This window comes from Gobio gobio, assembly GCF_949357685.1.
Source record: "Gobio gobio genome assembly, chromosome: 25".
Classification (NCBI taxonomy): Eukaryota; Metazoa; Chordata; class Actinopteri; order Cypriniformes; family Gobionidae; genus Gobio; species Gobio gobio.
Window position 1 is genome coordinate 13,721,383 of NC_137121.1, and position 18,387 is coordinate 13,739,769.

The window sequence follows — 18,387 nt, forward strand, 5'->3', positions numbered from 1 at the left end:
GCATCTCAACAGTCTCCTTTTCCATGATTAGAACATGGATGTGTTTGGATTTTAGCATAGACTGTAAAATATATAGACGTAGTGTCCATGACATAGCCTATAGGTTTCTGGAGAGAGTTTTTGAAGCCTCAAAGTCAGTCGTTAGCATCTTGGCAGCACGTCACCACGCGTCACTCCCAGATAACTGAAAATGGGCAAAGAGGCGGAAAGTTGGTGGAGCTGAGGTGACGTAATGACAGCAGACAAACGACAATCCACCTGTCACTCAAAGTGGCCATGCCCTTAATTATGCAGAAATTTAAGGCTTTGTCTAATGTAAACGAAAAAAATTCACCCCCCTCACAGTTGTCATGAATGGCAAAACCACAATTTGTACCAGGTTTATTTTTTTCTGCTGTAAAGTTGGGCCTTTTAACATGGAGCTCAATGAGATTCTGCTCTCTTTTGGAGTCTCTAGTGGCCAGTCGATGAATTGCAGTTTAAATCACTTCCGTATTGGCTTCAAGAGAAACTGGGGGAGGTTGCCGCTTGGATTTTAGCTGCATCTATCAGAGCCAAAGCACTTAAAAGACACCTTGCCACAAATTTAATCTTGGACACTACCATTCAAAAGTTTGGGGTCGTAAGCAGTGTTGGGGGTAATGCATTACAAGTAATGCAAGTTATGTAATCGGATTACTTTTTCAAGTAACACATAACTTTTAAAGTTACAAAACATTTACTTTTCCAAATAGGTTATGCAACATTTTCTCATTTATTTATTGACAGCTCCCCTGTCTCCATGTTGAGAGAAACCTGGAGTAAGTGCAGAGGCATTGCGTATGAACATCGTGTGTAAAATGAGTATTGTAGTTCTAGGCTAATTTAAACTATTACTCTCCCTTGCAAAAAAAAAAGATTCAGTATTGCTCAAAATGAATAAAAACAGTGTAATGCATTCTCAGAATGTTACGCAAACCTGCAATAATTAAATATGTTCAATTAAACAAGTATACTTTATGTATTTGATCTCACTTTATTAATTAATGTATTTGCTGCTGACCTTCGATGATCCAATTGCTTTCCATAAAAAGTAACTAAGTAACACAATTATTTACTTTTTTAGGGAGTAACACAATATTGTAACACATTACTTTTATAAGTAACTTTCCCCAATACGTAGGAATAATAAATGCAGGTAAGAAAAAATACAGTAAAAACAGTAATATTGTGAAAAAGTATTACATTTGAAAATAAATTTTCTATTTTAATATGCAATTTATTCCTGTTCTGGCAAAGCTGAATTTATAGCATCATTACTCCAGTCTTCAGTGTAACATGATCCTTCAGAAATCATTCTAATATGATGATTTGCTGCTCAAGAATCATTTATTTTCTTATCAATTTTGCATTTTGAATGTAGCATATTATTTTTGTGGAAAGAACAGCATTTATTCTAAATATAAATCTCATTTTGTAACATTAAAAATGTGACATCTCAACTTAAAAAAAAGTATATTTTGTATTTATTTCATAAGATTGAAAAATTACATGAACATGAAAGGTAACTTGTTAATAGCCTGTTAAATATGGATAGTGTCATACATGTTTTAAATATATAGTTCTAAGAGAAAAAAAAAAATATATATATATATATATATATATATATATATATATATATATATATATATATATATATATATATATATATATATATATATATATATATTATATATGTATAATTTTTTTTTTTTTTTTTTTTTACTGAATCTGGTCCCAAATCCTTAACACTAAGTGTAACTTGTGGGTTTTCAACTGGCAAATGATAAAACATCTGGAAAAATGTTTACATAACTGTAAAAAATCAGCTTGGCAAAAACCTGCCCGTGCATGAAAAGTGTTAAAGTTGACTTGTAAGTAACCACCCAAAACACCATAACAACTGCATGGAAACAGACTAAAAACTACTCTGATCCCTTAGGAAGCACCCACAACTCCACTGTTGTCCTGTTTTAGACGTCCATAATTCCTCAGGGGAAGGAGATTGTTTGGAAAAGGCAATTCTAGGGTAGTTTCCTGTTCTTGTGACATGGGTTCCCATAGGAAGTCAATAGTCAAAGATTAAGGGGTCATATGTCAGGATAGGTCACGTGAAGGGCATCAGGATCATGTTTAAGTCACCTTTCTGTTGTTCTTTTTCACTGTTGCACTCTTCCGAAGTGTTGAATTTGCCACTCAATGAAGTGTTGTGTTGTTTTGCGGATTGTACCCCATTATGGCCCCATTTACTCCCAACCAGTGGCGTAAAGACAACTAAGTCACATGCCTGGGGAAATGCATGGCAGCTTTTTACAGCCTACGTCATGCGCTCGTCCACAACACTCCTTTGTCATAATTCCTTTCCTGACCAAACGCATGCATGGTTTTTCAAACATTGTGTTCATTAACTCTGCATGTTTTTTTTTTCTTATTCTCATGTGCATTTAGAAGCCTAATGTCACATTTGCCGAAACGAGCATCGTAAAGCCACTTTGAGCTACTTGATGACTTCACTTCATGTCTGCATTGTTCTGCCATAAATCATCCCCTGCAATGAGCTCTTTGTCCCAGCGCCTGTTCAAAGCCCCATTGTGTCCAGCTGCTTCTCGAGATTCTCAATGCACACTATGAAAGATTGTTTTCACAAAAATTGTGTATTGTCTGTATGAGTTGTTATACAGGGTGTCTTTAAGTGAGATATTCTTGCCGGTTTTTAATGCCAGTATTATTTGAGTCATACTGAGACAGGACTAATATTCATTTGGAGCTTTTTATGAGTAGGTGGGTAAGTTGTATTCATTTGACAGAAGCTTTTATCCAAAGTGCACTTGTTACAGGCAGAATCTCAGTGGAAAAAACATGGGTCGCCTTTCTTAAGGGTACAGTTGCGGTAACACAAGAATCAACACGCATCTTTTTTTCAGTAGGCCACACCAAACATAAATATATCTGCTATAATTGTGATATGCTATATTTTTGTGTTTTTCATCATGTTAGCCAAAAAAATACTGGGTCTCTCCTTTTTTTTTTTTTTTTTTTTGATTGTGTGTTGCCAGTTAAGTCTCAGAATAACTTAATAAAATACGTTTCAAAAGTTTGAGGTCGGTAACATTTTATAAGAAGTCTCCTATACCTACTAATACTGCATTTATTTGATAAAACATACAATAAAAACTGTAATGATGTGAAATAACTGTTCAAAAGATTTTTATTTTTTTTATTTTTTACGGTCTACTTTATTTGATCCAAAATACAGGAGAGAAAACAGTAAAATTGTGAAATTATTACAATTTCAAACAACAATTTTCTATTTGAAGATACTTTAAAATGTAATTTATTCCTGTGATGCAATGCATGCAATGTATATATATTATTTAATATATTAGAATTAATATATATTTATTTACTGCTTGATTATTTTGTGAAAACCGTGATACATTTTTTTTCATAAATCTTTGGTGAATCAATAGTTCATAAGTACAGCATTTATTTGAAATATAAATATTTTGTAACATTAGAAATTACCTTTTAGATGTGACTTTTTTGGATCAATGTAGTATATGAATATTAATTTCATTCCAAAAAAATTAAAAATGATATATATATATATAATAAATATAATATAATATAATATAATATAATATAATATTATATTATATTATATTATATTATATTATATTATATTATATTATATTATATTATATTATATTATATTATATTATATTATATTATATTATATTATATTATATTATATTATATTAATTATATTATATTATATTAATTATATTATATTATATTATATATATCATTTTTAATTTTTTTGGAATGAAATTAATATTCATATACTACATTGATCCAAAAAAGTCACATCTAAAATATATATATATATATATATATATATATATATATATATATATATATATATATATATATATATATATATATATATATATATATATATATATATATATATATATATATATATATATATATATATATATATATATATATATATATATATATATATATATATATATATATATATATATATATAATTTTTTTTTTTTTTTTAATGGTATATCTAAATGTACATAACTTAAATCTAATTGAATTGTTAGCGTGACAGATTTAGTTATAAACCAAAATATATTTGCCAGTCTGTTTTTGGCACAAAAAACACACACATTAATGCTAAATATTCCAGTAGATATATAAGGATTATGTTAAATTATCCCTGGCAAGTGTAGTTAGTCACATTAGTCACCCTGACTAGCAGAATGTAAAACACAAACATATAGCACATATATTATCTAAGGCAGATCTGCAAATTATGCAACATTTTTCTCAGTATAAATAAGTAAATATTGCATTTTTTTTGTATATTTTCATTAATACGTTATTCTGAATGTTGCATAAAATATGTTTAAATAAGTCTAAATTTAACATTTGAGTTTTTCCCTAATTAAAAGGAAAAAATTTATAGTGTTAATAGTAAAAGTGTCACATGAGAAGATAAATCCGGTCATATCAGTAGCCTTATGGTGGCTGACATGTTGATCATAACTTTTTTCAATAACCCCCCATGTTCTTGGACTTTGCTGAATAAATGAAGAATTGCTGACTTATATGTAGTATTGGATTTATATCGGTCACCTTGATTTTTGCGATATTGGCATTGACCATTAAAAACTAAGCTATATTGCTTGAGCAATCAGATATATTACCATAGCTGGCCCAACAAATCTTTATTTATGCTTTCTGCCACGTTATCCTTAAAACATGTATCTTAAAAATCAAAGCGGTCATGATCAAAGAACAGGACTCTGGCTGACCGCTTCTGCCTGTGGCATGTGTTTACATGTAAGTGCTCTCAGTGGAGCATTTGGTCAGTGTGAGGCATTACATCTTTCCATTACTGCACATTGGCTCTAAATGCCACATTTGTGGACTGATTTTCACGACTCATTCAGTAATTGGTTGAAGCGGTGTCTGGTTGGAAGTGTTTCTGTGTGTGTCTGCTACATCCATTACCATTATTACCAAGCCGTGAAACTGACATAAAATATCCGAGCAGTATTCCAGCTACCCTTCTGGTTCCCTGCAAATTTGTCCGCATAAACACATTTTTCAGCGTTTGGTAATATACATCCAGATACACACTTCCACAAGCACGCACACTTGAAAACTCGTGTTTAATTGGCTGAAACTGAGTGCTCTGTACTTGAGACTTTTCATTTGCTTTCCAGACAAGTTTATCATTCATAATAAAGATTGAAGGATTGGGGACAGTGTGTTTGTATGATTTTGTTTGTCAGATTGAGGTCTATGTCTGTTCTGGGATCAGTAAACATAACATGCTTGCATGTCTAAGTTCCAGATGGTGTAAGACTCTCAGTGCTGTCTGGATCCTGTCAGAACCTACTGTGGTCGGGAATAACATGTTTTCTTGAACAGCAGTGAAACATTACAGGCCTGAATCCCTTTTCTTGCTTCCATGATGGCGGGTCTTCATGAAAACTATTAAAAATGTGGCACGACACGTTATGTGGTGGCAATAGGCAGATGACCAGAGTTTGAATCCAGCTTGTCATGTACTGATACCATTCCCCTCAAATTTTCATATCCTTTAAAGAAATATAGCCAATCGTTACCTGACAATTACAACCTATTTATTAATTAATTGAGTTTTTTATTTTTTTATTTTGTTTATTTGTTTTTAATTGTCTGTTTTGTTTTGTATTCGATTATTATTATTATTATTATTATTATTATTAGTTTTATTAGTTTTAAGGTATTTTTAAATGTTTGTTTTGTTTGGGCTTTTTGTTTGTTTGATTATTTATTTATTTATTTATTTATTGTTTTTTAACTGTCTGTTTAGTTTTTTATTTGGGGGCTGTTTTGATTTAGTTTATTTGATTTGTTTATTTGTTGTTTTTTGTATTAGTTTTAAGATCTTCTTACATGTTTGTTTTGTTTGGGCTTTTGTTTATTTAATTATTTATAGTTTTTTATTGTTTTGTTTTTTGTTTGGGTGGTGTTGTGTTTTAGTTAGTTTGGTTTGTTTATTTGTTGTTGTTTTGTGCCTGTTTTATTTTATTTCTTTTTTATTTGGGCTTTTCTGTTTTGTTTTAGTTTGTTTTATTTGTTTGTTTTTTGCTTGGTTTATTTTAAATTTTTTTGGTTTATTTTGTTTCTTGGGCTTGTGCAAGTTTTGTAGAGGCAAAAAATGACCAGTAATAGGGAGAAATGGATGAAATAGAATAGTTGCAGCCTGGATTCGAACCTGCAACACTGACATAAATGCCACAGTTCAACATTTTTGGTTGAACAACTGCTAAATCACAGCTCGGGAAATCATGACCACACGTAACGAAACTGATTCAACCAGCTATTCTTCCCATTTTATTCCTTTTTTTTCAGTATTTCTTTTTGTTTCTCTCCTTCCATCTCGCTCTCGCTGGGAGTTAAAAGGCTGCAGCTGTTGACGGCTCTATTGAAAAGCCCACGCCCCTCTTGCTTGCCACACTAGACCAGTGTCCATCCACCACTGACCAAACAAAGGAGGTCTATGACCTGCAGCCACACACACACGTGCGCGCACACAGCGGGTACACACTAAGCGTGGGAGTTGAGCGTGTGTCACATGCTCATAATGGGCGGTGGGTGGGAGTAATCAGTCATGAATGGAGCCGATGATGGCCATGCAGATGAGCTGCACAGGAAGGTTTCTAAGCTTCTGTTTCCGCCACAGGGATGTTCTTCTTTTTCATGGTCTTTTGATCTTTCTATGCTTTTTTACAGCTGGTGTTGTAGCTCTTCTTTGATATTACACTGACTAAAAAGTACCATGATGTTACCGTGTTGCTGTTTTTTAGATTTATTTATATACATTTATTTTTTAATTTATCTATAATATTTATCTATTGGATATATAAATATAAAATATATTTTGGCCTATTAACACCATATTCACCACCAATTAAATTTTTTTTTTTCTATTATTATTATTCATCCTTATTACCTAATGGGTGGGATATATTAGGCAGCAAGTGAGCATCTCCAAAACTTCAGATCTTGTGGGGTGTTCCCGGTCTGCAGTGGTCAGTATCCATCAAAAGTGGTCCAAGGAAAGGACAGTGATGAACTGGTGACAGGGTCATGGGCGACCAGGCTCATTGATGCACGTGGGGAGCGAAGGCGGGCCCATGTGTTCCGATCAACTGATTAAATCTACTGTAGCTCAAATTGCTCAAAAAGTTAATGCTGGTTCTGATAGAAAGGTGTCAGAATACACAGTGCATCGTAGTTTGTTGCGTATGGGGCTGCATAGCCGCAGACCAGTCAGGGTACTCATGCTCACCCCTGTCCACCGCCAAAAGCACCAACAGTGGGCACGTGAGCATCAGAACTGGACCACGGAGCAATGGAAGAAGGTGGGCTGGTCTGATGAATCACGTTTTCTTTTACATCACGTGGATGGCCGGGTGCGTGTGCATCGCTTATATGGGGAACACATGGCACCAGGATGCACTATGGGAAGAAGGCAAGCCGGCGGAGGCAGTGTGACGCTTTGGGCAATGTTCTTCTGGGAAACCTTGGGTCCTGCCATCCATGTGGATGTTACTTTGACACGTAACACCTACCTAAGCATTGTTGCAGACCATGTACACCCTTTCATGGAAACTGTGTTCTCCGGTGGCTGTGTCCTCTTTCAGCAGGATAATACGCCCTGCCACAAAGCAAAAATGGTTCAGGAATGGATTGAGGAGCACAACAACGAGTTTGAGGTGTTGACTTGGCCTCCAAATTCCAATCAATCCAATCGAGCATCTGTGGGATGTGCTGAACAAACAAATCCAATCCATGGAGCCCCCACCTGGCAACTTACAGGACTTCAGTATCTGCTGCTAACATCTTGGTGCCAGATACCACAGCACACCTTCAGGGGTGCAGAAAAAGTTTTTGTTGAGGGAACCAGTGAGACACTAACTTCTGGGTTGGCCTACAAATTTACGTCATCCCTCCACCACTCTGTTGTATGGTGACCACCATGTCCTCGCAGTAGCCTCGCAAGCTAACCCTCTACAAGCCCGTTCACAGCTGCTCTGTGTTGAACGTTAGTGGGCCGTGATGTTTATATGTGGGTCACATTCCTAGGTCTGTTCTGAATGCCCCACACATGCCCCCTAAAACCCTTCCTACCCCAAATCACTGCCTTGAGGGTTTACAGCCACATGTAACTCTCTCAGGAGGTAGACGCTCTTACCACTGCTAATATTTCTGTTCACGAGCTGAAGAAAGGCACATTTCTTCATCTGTGGTCGCAGGAAAATGCTTTTAGCCGTCCAAGTCGAAACCATTGACATACTTGTCCTGGTTTTAGGTTGCAGAGGAAACCATCTTTCACCTGATGCATCAGTACTGTATATCCTAGTGGATTTTAGCATGATTTTTAGCAGTTGAAAAATCGTGAGAATATATGCATTTGAGAAAATCCATACCTTTAGAAAATCTACTTTAAAAAAAAAATTGTTCTTTTTGTCGTTCTGAACTTCATTTCCAACACATCTCCAAGTAAGTGTTTTGTTTGAATGTGTGATAGAAATTATGATTGTGGAAATTACATTTTTAGATATTGTGCCATAAATTGAATCTTTGTCTTGCTAATGCTAATTAAAAAAATGCTATGTATGCTAAATACACACAATAATTTTTTTTTCACTTTTTAGCATACATTTTAAAATAATTAGGGCTACAGCTTGATTGCAATGATGTGCAATAAAATATATTCAGTTGACAACAAATTATCTTTACCTGTTGATTAGAAAAAAAATGCACACCCGAGGCGGCCACGGCACGAAACTACTTTTCAAATAATTTAACGGGCCATAGTCAATTATTCAACATATACCAGGCTTACAACACCTCCAGACTGGATTCAGATGTTGTATTTCAAGACATTTGTCAGGTTTTTGTGCTTAACACACTATGTAGGACTAATTTCTTACACATCTCATCCCAAGACTCTGTTATTATTTCCGAAACAACATTATTTTACACATCTCATCCCAAGACTCTGTTATTATTTCCGAAACATCATTTTAGAGCTAGTAACAGAGGCTTGAGCCATTGATTAGCAGACTCATCTTCGGAACACAAATGAAGATATTTTAGTTGAAATCCGATGGCTCAGAAAGGCCTCCATTGGCACAATGCACTTTGCACTCTCAAGACCCATAAAAGGTACTAAAGACGTCGTAACAAAGTCCATCTGACTCCAGTGGTTCTACAATAACTTTATGAAGTGCCGAGAATAGTTTTTGTGCGCAAAAAAACCCTAAATAACGACTTGTATAGTGATGACCGATTTCAAAACAAGGTATCATGAAGCTTCGAAGCGTTATGAATCAGTGAGTCGATTCAGCGGTTTGGATCGCCAAAGTCACGTGATTTCAGCAGTTTGGCGGTTTGACACGCAATCCGAATCATGATTCGACTCGCTGATTCATAATGCTTCGAAGCGTCATGATGCAGTGTTTTGAAATCGGTCATCACTTTATAAGTCGTTATTTAGTTTTTTTGTTGTTGATATTTTTAGGTCTTACGGGTGTCGAACGACATGAGGGTAAGTAATTAATGACAGAATTTTCATTTTTGGGTGAACTAACCCTTTAAGAACAGCAGCGTTATTACCTCACTAGTGAGAAATGTCATGTAGCTGACATTTTTTAGTTGGCCAAATTGAATTTCTGTGAATTAAATTGTATCAATTCACAGAAATTCAATTTGGCCAACTGAAAAATTTAGATGTGATCGGTCACTAGAAAATGTTCAATTGAAGACCTGAATTTTTTTTACAGTGTAGTAGCTAAACTTTTACTGATAAAATCGTCATAGCAGCGCTGACAACTCGTTTCTGTGTGACTGTGTGTCCTGTATGTGTGTGCGTTTGAGTGGGAGAGCAGAGCGAGCGGGAGAACGAGAGTATGTGCTTTCCATACATAATACAATTTATTTTTGTGGCAAAAAAACATGGGATAATTTGTTGTTTTATCATATTGTTTTCTATATCTATTTGCTTGGTCAGTGTCCTTGTGGGTTGTAGGCTGTAAGGACCTTTTGAAATAATTGAAATCATTTAGTGAAATTATATGGACATGTAATACAGTCAACTCAAGACCTGCCTGGAACTACTTTAGCCGTGCGTTTCTCTGATAATAATTGCACACCTTAGAATGTTCGTCAACCAATCAGATTCATGCCTTCAACAGCCCCGTAGTATAAACAGTTTCATGTCACTGGTATTTTTATATGAGGGATATGCATATTTTAAGTTCAGAACATATACAAATCAGAAAACGTTAAAGCTGATTTTGTATCAAAATAGTTATTTTGGATTTGAAATGACACTCTAAACCGGAATGATTTTCTCATTGCAGATTCACAGAGAGACAGAGACATTTTATTCAGTTGATGCCAGTCGAGATGCTGAACTCCAGAAGAAATCCACTTCAGTGAGCTCAGGTAACCAACTGGTTTCGCTTCAAAAGCCTGAAGTCTTTTGCATTGAATATCAAGTTGGTTACCCAAATGTGCATGGTCTTCGAGGATGTTCATGTCAGTACGTAATTGTGTGGTTTCTATGCATGAATTTACACTGAAATACCATAGAGTTTGCCTCGACGTACAGCGTTTGACGTCAACACATTTCTTCACGTAGGTTTAGTTGATGTGTGAAAGTTACATGTAGATCAAACACAAAAACCTCTTTCATACATCTTCCAGCATGCTACAAAAGAAAGGATGCCCTCTTTGCTCAGACTCTCTGTCTGTGTGTGTCCAATCTAAATAGTGCCCACATTGTGTCGCATGGGAAACGACATGCACATCCTCCAAAGACTAAATGAATGTCTTCCTGTCAATACAAAAGACTCCACTAGTCAAATAAGATCATCTATTTAAGTAGATGACATCAACATCCTGTCTGCGACGATTGCGAGAAGAGCTGCAACATAATGAACTGAAATGAGTCACTTTCAGACTCTCTATATTCTGATTCAGTCCGTGAGAATCGAGTCTGGTCTATTTTATTCTTCTATTGCTCTTTAACGTTCTCATGTTGTTCCTGATTCTTTTTTCCCCCCAGAATTCGCCCCTTCGACTCCCTCACCCGAGAGCATACGTCACAAAGAGTCAGCGAGCCCAATGCGAGGGTCCGCCAGCGATGGTGACTCCTTGTTTAGCCAGGATTTGGGCGAGGACATTGTTTTTAATAATAAGGTGGGTGCGGACTGGCGTTGCGTTTCCAATATCACCCAATTCTGGGTTTGTTTTCGAAGCAGAGTTGCTATTTGTTTTGTTTCTATGTCTCTTTACCAAGCGAGGAACCCCTCACTTGTGCCTCTGCCAGATGAAGCGGTTATGTAATACGTCTCATTTTCAGCGGTGATCTTCTCTACGCACAACATCTTGCTCCACTGACATCATGTCATGTGACGTGAGCAGATCAGTGGGCCAGGGCCATAATTATGACCTCATCCTCAGACATGCTTCCTCCTTTTTTTCCCCACCTCCTCTAAGAGTTTCCCTGTGGATTTCTCCACCCCTGAAACTCCTTGCTTCAATTTAAAGATGTTTAACACCGACTTAAAGTGTGTCTTTTAGCCAGTCACAGACAATAACAGTATTTTTTGAGAACTGTAATGTTTGGTTTACATAGTGGTAAGTAAATTCCTCTATATTTCGTTAGAATCCTTATTTAAAAAACAGAATATCCTCACCTCATCTGCTTCCTTTTTTCCCACCACACATTTTCACACACTTTTCTTCTAAAATGAAGTGACATTTCATGTAGCTTGCTTCGTAACCTAAGCTAGTGTTTTTCTCATAGTTGAGGCTCAAGCAATAGAATAATATTGCTCAAGCAATAGAGTGCATTAGTGCCCTGACACACTTTCAGCGGTTTTGCTTCCGGAAGTAGTTTTCCCATAGGGATTTTAATAAAGTCTTTGTTAAAGATTTATAAGTCTTGAACCAAAGCAACCAGCTAATGTCAGATAATAGGAAAAAATTACTAGACTATGTACTTGACAGCTTTATTTAGGAAAAAACTACAATCCCATGAAGCATTGCAAATGATATCAAATTAAAACCAATGGAGGAATATAAAAATATTGATTCAAAGATTTAACATTTGTAGTTTGAGAGCATTGACTCAATTGCGTTGTTCGCAGTGCTTCATGGGAATGGGCAGGTGTTAAAGGATTGGTGGAGATTTCTTTGCAGAATCATGGGTAATGTAGTTTTTCAGCAGGAATTTCACTGTGGAACGAGATTATTAAAAAAATAAGTTGAAATAATGTGAGCTGATGGCTTCAACAAAAGCACATACTATTGATTAACAACCTTGTTGCTCACAGTAGGTCTGTCTTTTAAATGTTAAGTTATCTTTATAAATCAATTCCCCTGTTTAGAAAATAAAGGGATTTGGCCCGACTCTTCCACCTTATTGTAGCTAAGCTAGCATTCGAATTTGCTATTGTATGTTAGACTGCCAGGCTAATTGGCTAGTGGTTTGCTAAGACAACAGGCTAAGCAGCTAGCAGTATGCAATGCTAGGTTAGGGTGCACCTACTGAAGATACCACAAATTCTCCTTCAAAATAGCATTTTATTAGTTAACTTGTATATACTGTACCTCAGTCATTCATGTTTTTGGTTTGTTTTCATTAAAGATAAACTATTGAAATGCTTATATTGGATAAAAGTTTATTTTTGGAGTACATTAGCATTTAGATGGCCCCAAAACTAGCCTACTTTTTCCTCTTGGAATTGTACATGGAATTTAATTTAGCTTGCTTATATTTTCTCTAAGCTCTGAAAGCAGGTAGAGGCACTTCACCTAAGCTTGACTTGTGTTCTGGAAGTGTTTTTTTCCCCACTCCATAGCTCATAAAGTCAACTATTACGGTTAGTGTGTAATGTAGCCGCTAGCTCACCACACCCCTCGCCTGGCTGTGGTCTCAGCATGTGAGGGAACTAATGAGCCGCTGTGAATGGAAATGAGTGTCAGAGCTGTGTGTGTTTCTATGTTATGTAAGCTTTACAAGGATGGAAAGAACTCTGAGACTCCATGGGGTTTGCAGAAGAAAAAAAAATCTGCTTGTTTGTATACTGCATATGCAAAGGTAGTATGTCAGCGGTCATTTGCATAATTCACACACACTTGTCCTAACCAGGCGCTACTTGCAATTTTCATTACATCAGGTTGGGAAGTTCAACCCACAGTGCAATTTCATTGGCCCAAAATCCCAGTCTTCCAAGCTGTCTACCAAACATCAAATGTGTTTAGATAGGATGCGATTTTGTTTTTGCAAACTCTAATTTTTCCTCCTCTTTCTCCATCAAAGGGTGAGGACAGCGTCACTATCACCAGCGGTGTGTCCATGTCCTACTCGTCCTCTACAGATGACGGCTCCAGTCTGGGGACACCTAGCGCCATCCCTCAGGCCAGCACAGAGGCCCCTGCATCAGACCCCTGTCAGGAACAGCCCACTTCTCCTGGAGCTTCACCCATTTCTGGAGAAACAGAGGAGGAAGAAAAAAAGGACCGTCTGACCGAAGTCCCAGAGCGGTCCACCATTTTACGCACCTCCATACGATCCCTGTCTCCTTTCCGCAGGCACAGCTGGGGCCCGGGTAAAAATTCAGCAGGGGAGACGGAGATTAGTCAGCGCAGGTATGAATCTCCACCACTAAAAATGAAAGTTTTATGCTTACACATAGCATACTTTGGTTTTTACACATGCGGTATGCGTACAGTTCACGTGATGTAAATATTGTCATCATGCAGCCCGATTTTTTTTTTTTCAACCTTGCATACTCGATCTGCTCGCACATGCTCCTTACATTTTTTGCACTAGGTGTCAACACTGGCCCAGGCTGTTGTTTTACAGTTGAAAGTCAGTCATAACTTTTGAAGAGAAATAGCTCAGACACTGTACAAGGATGAATCTTTCTAGTGCGCATGTGAGTGACAATTTTCTGCCTTCTTGAAACAGGACATTGGGGTTATGACATATTGAAGGGGTTGAATAACCAACAAACTTTAATTTTACATCACGGACCACGGGACTAAAGGGTTCCTGATGGTTTCACCCTTAATTCTTCACCTTAATTCTTAATTATTTTGCAGTTAACAGGTGTCTTTTCTTCACCACCTGTTTTTGTCTGACCCTGCTGACCCAACGAGCATTTCACTGTCCAATGGTCATGCCTTAACTGCAATGTCTAGTATTGCATCCTTCTCATGGGCATTTAATACTTTTTGACTTTTCAGTCTGAGTTAAATCTCTTTTTTGGCTCAATTTATCTGTAAAAGAAAACATGCCTAATAATTCTGCACACCTGAATATAAGGTGATTTTCATTTCCAGCCTTCATGAACAATTATATATCACTTATACATTATTAAATACTAAATCAATAGTAGTTATTATGATTACTGTGGTTTGGAATTGGTCAAATGTGCCTGGAAAAAAAATATGATCAGAAAATCAACGTGCCTAATAATTCTGCACTCCCTGTAGTTTACACTTGCAGTTGCTCAGTTTTGTTTTTTGTCCCATCATCTTCGCATTAGTTCTGCTTTGTGTACAGCTCTCCCCTGAGTCACTGACAGTCTGTATGTGAATGTGTTTGTGTGTTTATGAAGGGAAATCCCAATAGTGTGAGGGCCCTTTCCTCTGTGGGCTTTGTAAGCAGGCAGATGTTCTGTGAGAAAGAGCTGTATGTAGGTCACACAGGACTTTGTTCCGGCCAATGATGAGTCAGATGACCTCTAGTACTCAGAAAGACAGAAAAGAGGAACATCATGGTTTACATCATGGTCATGTTTCTTTTCATGTAGACTCAAAACGTCCCTTTTTCTGCATTAACTTTATATATTTGTATCCAATAAATCCACTTTTTTGTTTTTATTTATTGACGTAAAATTGATTTTGCCTGACCATATTTTATTAGAATTGTATTATATTGAAATTATACATAATTATAAATTATTATATAATAATGAATCTATTCAATAATTGTAATTATTATTAGAAAATTAAATTATACTATTTATTAGAATAATTATCAAAAAATCTCTGTATTGGTACATATGTATATTAGTACGTTTTTACTAGTGCCGTCAACTTGATTAATCGCAACGTTTTTACACTCGGCGCGTTTGCTGCAGTCGAAGTCCGAGCGCGATACAGGTCAACTTGATTCTATTGAACCCTGGTGCATTTGCGTGCGTCTTACATAATCACAAACATCCACAGGGCATGAAAAAAACAGAACGCGGGTCAAAATCTGAGGAGTTTGCATTCGCGATACGCGAATAAACTGCAAGCTCGCTCTTGCTCCTATCCGAGGTAAATCATTAATACCATCACCACTTATGTGTTTTATTGAACTTTTATTGAATGTGCAGGTTACTTTTCTGAACAAGCGCGCTCCCGAGTCCGTGTTTCTCACACTATTCACGTGAATCGCGGCACAGTTCGAGTGCAACTCCTCCAGTTCTCGGGTGTGGTGCCCTGGTGCGCTCCCAGGTCCGCATGACAGCATCACGTTACCAATTTTTCATACAAACTGTGCCCCGTTCTTAACTAAACTGCCAGTGTAAAAACGCCCTTTATTTCTTTTCTTAAAATGAGAGAAATCACTGCTTATTCTGAATTTTTTAGCTTAGGCTTAAGAGACATGAACAAGTTCTTTGAAAAACATCTATGAGCTTTGATACATGTCTAGTCTTCATGCTCTGTCGAGTATGGTTTCACTAATAACAAACATACATTTGCATAAAGCATGCATATTTGTCCATACCCATGTTGATTAGAGTATTAAAAACGTGAAAAATATTCATTTAAGGTACATTTAGAACGGATAAAAATGTGCGATTAAGTTGCGATTAATCGCGAGTTAACTCATGACAATTATGCGATTTAATCACGATTAAATATTTTAATCGATTGACAGCCCTAATTTGTAAACGCAAACTTTTATGTTAGATGCGTTTAAATGATTTGACAGCACTAGTTTTTACTCTTGTTTAATCGTCATTCTAGTAAATATTCCTAGGGCTGTCAATCATCTCATCAGCTCTTCATATACATTTTTGGTTCATTATTTCTGTCCATCCATCTTCTCTTCATAATTTTCATCCATCACTTTTTCCAGTACGACACGAGGTGAAGTGGAGCGCAGGTCTGCAGGCCATAGGAGAAGGTACCATCATCATCTATTTTCACTCTTTCCACTCAGGGCCCGCATCAAGCTGTTTCTGAACGGCCCATGGAAATATGTAAAATGCTATGTTGTGGCGTGAACAGCATATGCTGTGTCATATTACTGTGTCAGTGTTATTTTAGTATCAAGATAACATTATTATGGAAGCTTGTTTCCATCTCGAAATTCTGAGTTTATACCTAAAAAAAGTCAGAATTGTCAGATATAAACTTACAATAACAAGTTTATATCTCACAATTGATCACCTTTATTTGTTTCCTTGCCAACTATGTATGATGTAGAACACAAGAAAGTAATGTTAACTGTTCAAGGGCCTCTTTTAGATCTGGTCTTTGTACTAACAAGATTCTCTTTTGTCTTTCTATCCATCCATCCTTCCATTCATCCATCCATCCATCCTGCTTTTTATACACTTGACTATGAAGCATGAGCTGGTGTCCTTCGGTTGTCCTGCGCACAGAAAACGAGGAAATAAACGGAAGAAGGTAAAGAAAGACAAAGAGGAAGTGTCTCAAATCTAAACTTCTTGTGTAATGACGACGACATGAATTGCATTATAAAAGCACAAATGTGTGTTGTGTAAAGACGGAGGTGTGTGCATGGTGCATTTGTGTGTTTGTGTCATAGTCTACTTCCTTTCTATGGTTTAGTCTTCTCACCTCTCCGGACAAACTGAGACCACAAAGACTCTTGCAGTCACTTCCGTTTACTTCATTGTCTGAGACAAAAACTAACCGGCCACTTTAATGAATCCATTTAGGCGAAAAGTAGCATAAAACTATAGTATCAAAGCAGATACGAACTAATGTAAACAATGACTAACATATTAATCTGGATCTCAGAACCTGACGAGAGGTGAGATGTTTTTACGTTTATCTTACCACAATGGCACTTTGTTTCCTGTTAGAAAGAATTTCAGAATGCATCACTCTCAACATTGTTGCTTTATGAACAGTTAAGTTGAAGTACATTTAAATAATTTATATGTTTTTTAGCATGTAGTGATACAGTGGCCACAAAAACTATTGAAATACTTATACTGAACTTTAAATGATTGAATTTCATTGTATTCGATGTGGCATCTGCAAACAAATGATGCTTTGTTTCCCCAGAGCTAACTTCACTTTTCTGAGCAATCTCTGTAATTGCTTTTAATATGAAGTATGAAGTGACTTGCTCTCAAATTCACACTGGTGTCCTAGCAGAATAATTGCCGATATAGTCCATTTCATTAGCTAGGAACACACTAATGTTTGGCAACAAGAAAGTGTCCAAATGAATGTATGTCTTAATTTTAACATTATGTCAGACAGTATGTCGTTTTTAAAGTTTAAAACTCAACAAATAACCTTTTTTGAAGTGATTCGGCTTGTGCTGTCTTTCTTTCAAATATGTGCAATTTGGTTTGCTGGTTAATTGAGTGGCATTCAAAAACTTTGTGTCCAAAACACTGTAAAATGTTTTGCTTTGATTTCACCATGTGGAAAATGTCTAACCATTTCATTGGCAGAGCTTGAATGACTTTGCTTTAAGGAAATGTCATGGGCTTCTGTCATAAGCTTGTTGCATAGCGTGCATCAGTGGGTTATCATTAGTCATGGCCAGCTTTTATTGTCATCATTTGCTAGTTGACTTATTCTTGTTGTCACTTGATTCTTTTTGCATGTGAATCTGAATGAGTTTGTGTCTCGCAGTATATAGCGTGCGTTTAAATGTCACACGCAAGTAGGTAAAAGATCATTGGTAATTCAATGTGCGCATGTGGTCACCATTTCACTTTTTTAAGAAAATCTCATCCGTAATAAAATTCAGGCATAATCACATATTTATTTCCACAGTTTCAGCTTGGAAGGACTTGCAGCAGAAAAGGAAGGAAGGAAAAGCCAGATCCAGCACGTGGGGGAGGCCAGCCACGAGCCGAACTGTCCGACAAAGCTGGACAAAGAAGAGAGAGGATCGCTTGTGTCCCTGACAGAAGAGGAGCAGGAATCAGACCTGGGCGACTGCAGCAGTTTGGACAGTCAGGTAAGGTACTGATTATGAATGGATAGATCCAGTGTTAAAATCTGAAT

The 18,387-nt window shown here is 36.5% G+C and overlaps 1 protein-coding gene across 21 annotated transcripts in view; it reads left to right on the forward strand.

Moving 5' to 3' along the window:
* Nucleotides 1-18,387, forward strand: part of akap13 (A-kinase anchoring protein 13) — a 149,017-nt gene that overhangs the window by 93,116 nt on the left and 37,514 nt on the right. For 18 of the 21 annotated variants that reach the window (XM_079809941.1, XM_079809948.1, XM_079809949.1 and 15 more), the window contains exons 9-14: nt 10,461-10,545; nt 11,168-11,301; nt 13,430-13,758; nt 16,247-16,294; nt 16,741-16,800; nt 18,154-18,340. In XM_079809941.1, coding sequence (XP_079666067.1) covers nt 10,461-10,545; nt 11,168-11,301; nt 13,430-13,758; nt 16,247-16,294; nt 16,741-16,800; nt 18,154-18,340 — 843 coding nt within the window. The remainder of the gene's footprint in view (nt 1-10,460; nt 10,546-11,167; nt 11,302-13,429; nt 13,759-16,246; nt 16,295-16,740; nt 16,801-18,153; nt 18,341-18,387) is intronic. The other 3 variants (XM_079809943.1, XM_079809951.1, XM_079809950.1) reach the window with 1 other exon arrangement.